Source organism: Takifugu flavidus, unplaced genomic scaffold, assembly GCF_003711565.1.
Source record: "Takifugu flavidus isolate HTHZ2018 unplaced genomic scaffold, ASM371156v2 ctg649, whole genome shotgun sequence".
Taxonomy (NCBI): Eukaryota; Metazoa; Chordata; class Actinopteri; order Tetraodontiformes; family Tetraodontidae; genus Takifugu; species Takifugu flavidus.
The window spans coordinates 1,664-9,351 of NW_026622260.1; the positions used below are offsets into that span (position 1 = coordinate 1,664).

At 44.0% G+C, this 7,688-nt stretch overlaps 1 protein-coding gene across 2 annotated transcripts; it reads left to right on the forward strand.

Moving 5' to 3' along the window:
• The first annotated feature begins 882 nt into the window (after positions 1 to 882).
• Positions 883 to 7,399, forward strand: LOC130521028 (ribonuclease inhibitor-like). 2 transcript variants are annotated; one of them, XR_008949155.1, is made up of 6 exons: positions 883 to 2,233; positions 3,158 to 3,334; positions 3,445 to 3,617; positions 5,442 to 5,615; positions 5,821 to 5,994; positions 6,526 to 7,399. XR_008949155.1 is itself a non-coding variant. In XM_057024683.1 (5 exons), exons 1-5 carry the CDS (start codon positions 2,130 to 2,132, stop codon positions 6,710 to 6,712), a joined length of 816 nt encoding a protein of 271 aa, XP_056880663.1. In that variant the 5' UTR covers positions 889 to 2,129; the 3' UTR covers positions 6,713 to 7,399. The 2 variants fall into 2 exon arrangements, 1 of the variants encoding a protein (XP_056880663.1); XM_057024683.1 differs by lacking the exon at positions 3,445 to 3,617 and having other exon boundaries at positions 889 to 2,233.
• The last annotated feature ends 289 nt before the right edge of the window (positions 7,400 to 7,688 follow it).

The following is a 7,688-nucleotide window of genomic DNA, read 5'->3' on the forward strand; positions in this document are numbered from 1 at the left end:
TGTTTGGTTCCACTGGAACCCCTGGACCCTCTTCAGACCTTCCTAAATGCTTAGACAGTATTTAGCAACATTTAGTCATTGAGTTCTGGAAAGTGTAAAGAGCTGAAGGCAGGTGACCTTTACAGGACAATGGGTCTGCTGAGTATGATGTGTTTGGAGAAGGTTTGATGTGTTTTTCTAAATATCATCCAGCTTTTACCAGCTGTTTAGTCCAAGCAAACTCTTGGAAGACATGGAAATGGTTGTTATAGACTAAATTACATTGAAACCCAATGAAATAAAAGAATAGGTGTACATAAGAAGACATAACATTTCAAACTGACAGTGAGATGGGTCATGACCCGACTGTTGCTTCTATCATTCAAACATGACAGAATATTTTCCAGTTGAGGACATCTGTGTTACTGCTGTAGATGACAATTGTAAAAGGATTTAAAAGATTGTTTGTTTTAGAGGGTGGTGAACTGCAGGAGGTGATAGAAGGTCATAAGATCAGTCTGAAGAGAAGATGTGAACATGTGACTGAAGGAACTCATGAAGCAGGAAGTGGAACCCTGCTGAACAAGATCTACACTGAGCTCTACATCACTGAGGGACAAAGTGAGGAGGTGGACACACAACATGAGGTGAGACAGCTTGAGAGAACCTCCAAGAAGAACATCCAGGACACTCCAATCAAGTGCCAGGACATCTTCAAAGTCTTATCTGAGCAACAGAGACACATCAGAGTGGTTCTGACCAACGGTGTCGCCGGCGTTGGAAAAACCTTCTCAGTGCAGAAGTTCAGTCTGGACTGGGCAGAAGGTTTGGAGAACCAAGACATCAGTCTGGTGCTTCCGCTCTCATGCAGGGAGCTGAACTTGATCAGAGATGAGCAGCACAGTCTTCTCTCACTGCTTCATGTTTTCCATCCAACATTACAGAAGATCAGAGCAGAAGATCTGACTGTCTGGAAACTTCTGTTCATCTTTGATGGCCTGGATGAAAGCAGATTTTCACTGGGTTTCAACAAGCATCAGGTCATCTCTGATGTCACACAAGTATCGTCCGTTGGCGTGCTCCTGGTGAACCTCATCCAGGGGAACCTGCTTCCCTCAGCTCTCATCTGGATCACCTCCAGACCTGCAGCAGCCTATCAGATTCCTCCCTCGTGTGTTGACAGGATCACAGAAGTACGAGGCTTCACTGACTCCCAGAAGGAGGAGTACTTCAGGAGGAGGTTCAGTGATGAAGATCTGTCCAAGAGAATCATCTCACACATCAAGGCCTCCAGGAGCCTCCACATCATGTGTCTGATCCCAGTTTTCTGCTGGATCACTGCTATAGTTCTGGAGGACATGATGACCAGAGACCAGAGAGGAGAGCTGCCCCAAACCATGACTGACCTCTACTCACACTTCCTGAGGTTCAGATAAAGAGGAAGAAGCAGAAGTATGGAGGAAAGCAGAGACCAGAGGAACTGACTGAGGCTGATAAAGAACTCCTTCTGAAGTTGGGTCGGCTGGCGTTTGAACATCTGGAGAAAGGAAACATCATGTTCTACTCAGAAGACCTGGAGCGATGTGGACTGGACGTCTCCGAGGTGTCGGTGTACTCAGGAGTTTGTACAGAGATCTTCAAGAGAGAGAGTGTGATCTTCCAGAAATCAGTCTACTGCTTTGTTCATCTGAGCGTTCAGGAGTTTCTGGCTGCCGTCTACATGTTCCACCGTTACACCAGGAAAGACACAGCGGTTATAAATCAGTTCCTAAAATATTCTGAACCAGTCACATCTCTTGATGGCTTCCTCAGGAGAGCACTAAGGAAATCTCTCAAAAGTAAAAATGGCCACCTGGACTTGTTTGTTCGCTTCCTTCATGGTCTCTCTCTGGAGTCCAATCAGAGGATCTTGGGTGGACTGTTGGATCAGACGGAGAACCACCCAGGAACCATCCAGAAGGTCCTCAACAACTTGAAGGAGGAGAACAGTGATAAAATCTCCCCAGACAGAAGCATCAACATCTTCCACTGTCTGATGGAGATGAAGGATCAGTCAGTCCATCAGGAGATCCAAGAGTTCCTGAAGTCAGGAGATATCAGAGAGGAGACTGTCAGAGATCCACTGTTCAGCTCTGGCCTACCTGCTGCAGATGTCAGAGGAGGTTCTGGATGAGCTGAACCTGCAGCAGTACAACACCTCAGAGGAGGGACGACGTCGCCTGATTCCAGCTGTGAGGAACTGCAGGAAGTTCCAGTAAGTAAAGATTTTTGGGGCCGGACATCGGCGTTTAAATCAAGCGAGTGGATCATGTCAGGTAGCAATACCCCCTCCAGTGGTCATTCCTTCAATTCTTTATCTCCATTGCAGCGTCCATAAATTAAAAACAACAATTCATCCAGAAATGTTCAACACTGGCTGGATATAAGTTCAAAGGTCAATCCAGACAAACCAACATAAGGCAGGAATAATAGGAGCCACAAGTTAACTGACTATCATGAAATTACTGTCATGTCATTAAATAACTTTTGTTTGTTTGTATACATCGTATTCAAACGACAGAAAAACACATTTTAACTAATGACTCGTGACTATTTTGCTTCATTTGTTCAACGTAAAAACAGCCGGCCTCGTTGGTTTAAATGGGTGATTTAGGTCTTTGTGGCGGTTCCGTTTGGAGCCTTTATGTGACCCACAAAGTTGTTTGAGCCTTTCCACCCCCGTTAGGTGGCAACTTCATCACTAGCAACAAAAGGTGCAGTGAAAATGATTTGAAGGGAAACAGGCAGATAGAACAGAAGCTGAGGGCAATCGATGCAACCAGAGACTCTGATGTCATCGATCGGATCGCTGAGTTAAGACTTGACGCACCATCGTACAAATTGGATGAAATGCAAAATATCCAAAGAGCCAATAGACAGATAAAAAGATGCACGTTTCTTTAAACCATTTGCTACAATCATTTTAAATATTGAGTAATTATGAGCTGTTCTAAAATAAGACAAATGTTGAGAATAATTCAGTTGCATTTCAGATCTGATGGTCGTTCAAACTGTTGCTCTACGGTGTTGAATTTAGCTTTTCCAGGAAATGAGCTACATTTGTGTTGAGGTAGATTCTCAGATAAGTTGATGAGAAATCCCAAAGTTTGACTCACTATTTTTGTTTCATACACAACAGACTGTCTGGTAGTGTTCTTTCAAAGAGTCATTGGGAAGTTGTGGCCTCAGCAATGACGTCAAACCCTTCTCATCTACGGGAGCTGAGCTTAAGCAGGAACCAAAGCCTGACAGATGCCGGAGTAAAGTTACTGTCTTCTGCAATGATGCATCCAAACTGCAGACTGGAGACGCTCAGGTCAGGAGGCCTCTGTTGGTCTTTTCTAAATTTCTTTACATTTTCTGCTTTTCTCTTCATTTTCAGATTTAGAAATGTGTTTTTATTTGCCCCATTTATTCCTTTTCCAGGCTGAGTGACTGCAGTTTATCAGAGATCAGCTGTGGCTCTCTGGCCTCGGCGCTGAGGTCCAATCCCTCCCATCTGAGGGTTCTGGACCTGAGTAGAACCAGCTGAAGGATCCAGGAGTGAAGCTGCTCTGTGGTGCTCTCCAGGATCCTCTCTGTGAGCTGGAGACTCTCAGGTCAGTCAGAGATGATCCAGTACTTTCCCAGGTGTAACTAGTTAGACAATAACTGTTTACATGTTTGATCTTTGTTATAAGCGTAGTGTTACAGTTCTCAGAAAAAAGACCACACAGGACAGATTTGCAGTATTAAATTGGTTGTGGAAATCTGTCCCATGTGAGGATGGTCATCAATGACTAGAAAGGAAGTATCAGTTGTAGATTTGTCTTGTTTTATTTTAGGCTGGCCACAAAACCGCCCAAACATTCAGACCAATCAAAAATGGTTCTTCCTGTCTTTTAAAGATCAGAAGGAAAACTAGAAACCCCAAAAAGAAAGCTGCTGCAGTGTGCCACGCCCCTTCTCTCCTGAGAAAAGCCATCCCAAAAAAGAGAAAAGCCCAAGTGTGAAGTGAGCACCCTGTTAAACCTTGGTACTGAAAGCCTGCAGTCATTCTCATCTGAGGTGGCTTCATTCCAGCCAGAAGCCCAAACCTGCCTCCCTCTTAAAGGGGCAGCAGGTCAGTCCAACCACAGAAACCTTCATGAAGATCTGAAGCTTTCAGCATCCACAATTGTTGCACCTCACTTCCATTGGAGTCCAAATCAGAAGTCAACAAGTTGATTCTACAACCGATTCTACACAATGCAACCATTTTAAAAAGGTTTCCATCCATAAGTTTTCACACATTTTTAGATAAATCTGTTTGTTCATCGCCTCCTTCTTTTGTAATGATCAATAAAGAAAATGACCTTATTTGAGTTTTTCTCCTCACAAATATGACTTTCTATGAACGATGCAATAAATGCAGCTTGCAATCTAAGACAATATGGAAGTATGTGTATATAATAGTAGTGGAAGTAGCTCATAAAATAATACATTTGCTCTTCTCATCGAATCTCTCTATGTTATTAAAGAAAAACCTGCTCTTAGTCAACAACATCTAAGACATCAACCAAAAATCCTAATTTTCTATAATCTAATATAAACAGTAGAGACTCTTTCTGCAGAGACACTGGTGGCAGGAATGCAGAAGTATCACCTGCTCAACTTGGAAGGTGGAGCAGAAACCACCAGCTGAGAAGGTCCTCAGCGAGAGGAAGTGGTGGAGAACCATGAAACTTGCTAAGCTCCACCTCAGCTCCAGAGACGGGCTGCGCTGGAGCTGTGGCACCAGGTATCGCCCAGAAGAGCCTCCAACAAACAAGCTCTTCTCTTGGGAGGAGAGGGCTTTGAATCTCAGCTCAGTGTGCTTGTCTCTAGTAGGTGGCAGCTGCACCTTTTCCTGAGCTCCTTGTTTGACCCTGAGGGGAATTGATGCTCCTGCAATGTTTTCTAGCAGCATTGAGCTTGCAGTGGGGCAATCAAACACACTGTGGGGGGCTCTCTTTCCTTCTCTCATCTGGAGAACAAGTGACACCAGCTGCCAATCATTGTTGGAGAAATGTGCAGTCAGGGGAACGATGCGTCCAGACTATAGCCACCCTTCCAGCATCCAGCAGTGTCTAAAACCTTTGATTTGGTTTCACCAGAGAGTGTAGGGATTGCAGGGTCGCTGCAGCATCGCCCACAAGCTATCAGGAGTGGGTCGCTTTGTCCCAACTCCTGACAAGAGTTGAGTGCTATTGAGAAATGTGGTCTCACAAACTTGGAAGGTATTTTGACCCACACACACTTTACATACGGTGTAGATCTTGTCCAACCGCCCTGAAAGAACCCAAAATACGAACATACGGCAGATAAGCCGGTGCAGGACCAGAGGTTTGTTGCTTGGAAGCTGTGTTTTGCTCTGGAACATGTTGATTTTTATTTGTCTTCTCTCAAAATAATTGTTATTTTAGCCTAAGGGACTGCAGTTTATCAGAGACCAGCTGTGATTCTGTGGCCTCGGCGCTGAGGTCCAACCTCTCCCATCTGAGGGTTCTGGACCTGAGTTGGAACCACCTGCAGGATTCAGGAGTGAAGCGGCTCTGTTCTGGACTGGAGAGTCCAAACTGTAAACTGGAGAGGCTCAGGTCAGTCTTCATTTTTCTACCTATATACCAGCTGCTAAGATGGTGAAGTGAGGCTGTTCTCAACACTGCTGTGATGCACCACATTAAAAAAATTCCTTGGAATATCGTGAATTCAGGTCTGACCCAACTAAGAACTAACGTAGGTTAGTACTGACGCAGATAACATGCAGACCTGCACCGTATAACCTCATCCTGCATTTTTCAGATTGATTGACTGCAGTTTATCAGAGATCAGCTGTGGCTCTCTGGCCTCGGCGCTGAGGTCCAATCCCTCCCATCTCAGGGAACTGGACCTGAGTCAGAACCAGCTGCAGGATTCAGGAGTGAAGCTGCTCTGTGGTTTTCTCCAGGATCCAAACTGCCGACTGGAAACTCTGAGGTAAACACCATTCTCAAAAATGTCCATTATTCCATCCGAGGGTCCTCACACTTTCTGAGTGTGTGTGTTGTGCCCAGTTCCTTCAGGAGGGAGGGCCACACGGGGACCACTTATTCATGATAAATTGATTTAAGGACAATGAAAAAGCCCACAGATGGTAACCAAAATTAGACAAAACTAGGTGAGGGTGCCTGGTAGACACCAGCCAACGAGGAGGGAGATGGTGAGGGAGACAGGAAGTCATCTAAGACAGGTTGTGCCTTTAAAGATGAGCCACAGGTGAGATGGATCTCCATGATGAGATGGGAGGGAAAGAGGTGGGAGAACCTGGGAAGAGTGAGGGCCAGAACAATATATATTCTCCTCTGGAACAGTGCAAACCTGAGAGGTTGGAATTGTGGTAATTACATATTACTATCATTTTTTAACCTGGAACTAAATTAAATATTTACAGATCATGCCTTTGATTAACCTTTCAGATGAATACTGGTTTCACTTATAACCTTATAAAAGTTTCCCTTCTTTATTTAGATTAAGTGGCTGCAGTTTATCAGAGATCAGCTGTGGCTCTCTGGCCTCGGCGCTGAGGTCCAATCCCTCCCATCTCAGAAAACTGGACCTGAGACAGAACCAGCTGAAGGATTCAGGAGTGAAGCTGCTGTCTGATCTCGTAGAGAATCCAGACTATGGGCTGGAGACATTGAGACATTTCTGGTAGAAGCCAGTCAACTCCCGCTCATCTGCTGCATCACTCACTGACCACTGGTGAAGAGCATCTGTGGAAACATCTGCCGTCTACTCCCTCCATAGATGAAGATTCAGTTTTTAAAAAGCGCTGGTGGACTTTCAGGAGATCAGTCGATGGTCGACAAAGCAGAAGCAGCTTCGCCTTGAAGTTAAATTAGTTCCTGGTATCACACAATACATCTTTATAAAGTTCTAAATGGCTCCTCGGCCACTCTTATAAGCATGAAAACATTCTCTTAATTGTCTCTTCAAATGTCTGTATTATACGTTACTATTTTACATCATGCCTTCAGAATCTTTAGGGTTTAGTATTTACTGTCTCTGTGACATGGAGCATTGGAATATTTCAGCTGCAGCCAGCAAAAACCCATCAGAATGACGGCTATCGGTGGGAACCGCAGCTCATTTGACTTTAGTCAGTCTGTTCAATGTTATAGGATTTATTGCAATCTAATAAAAACTATGAATAAATGTGGGAAATAGGAAATAAAAAGAAGCAAAATGACCAAATAAAACTCCCATGAATACTGTAAATTTTAAGATGTCAAGAATGGAATATCAGCTTAAATTTAATCAAACATAAAGTGAAAAGGCCTCCTTTAAGTTTACTGCAAAAATAAACACTAAATCAAGAGCGACACGCCCCAAAAACGTCTCATTCTCTCTTCTGTCTCCACTCATTCTTTTATATTCTCTTAAGATAATGGGGACGGGGTCGTGTGATAACAAAACAAGCTAATTGGGGACTATATTTTTGTTGCAAGAACTTTGGCTCTTCAGAAGTTTCTATGTTGGCTTCCACAGATTGTGCATCCACTAGAAACTCAGTGTTTTTGAGGAACTACCAGGAGTGGCTGGAGTGGAGCCCAATGACGCTATAGCTACATATAGGTACATATTGAAGAGAATTATTTTATCTTGTTAGCATCTTTTATCTTATTAGCATG

Excerpts from the sequence above, each read along its gene's own strand:
- LOC130521028 (XM_057024683.1), top strand. The coding sequence starts at position 2,130 with ATGTCAGAGGAGGTTCTGGATGAGCTGAACCTGCAGCAGTACAACACC. Across the intron at positions 3,335-5,441 it reads TGCAGACTGGAGACGCTCAG|CCTAAGGGACTGCAGTTTAT; the intron begins GTCAGGAGGCCT and ends TTGTTATTTTAG. Across the intron at positions 5,995-6,525 it reads TGCCGACTGGAAACTCTGAG|ATTAAGTGGCTGCAGTTTAT; the intron begins GTAAACACCATT and ends TTCTTTATTTAG.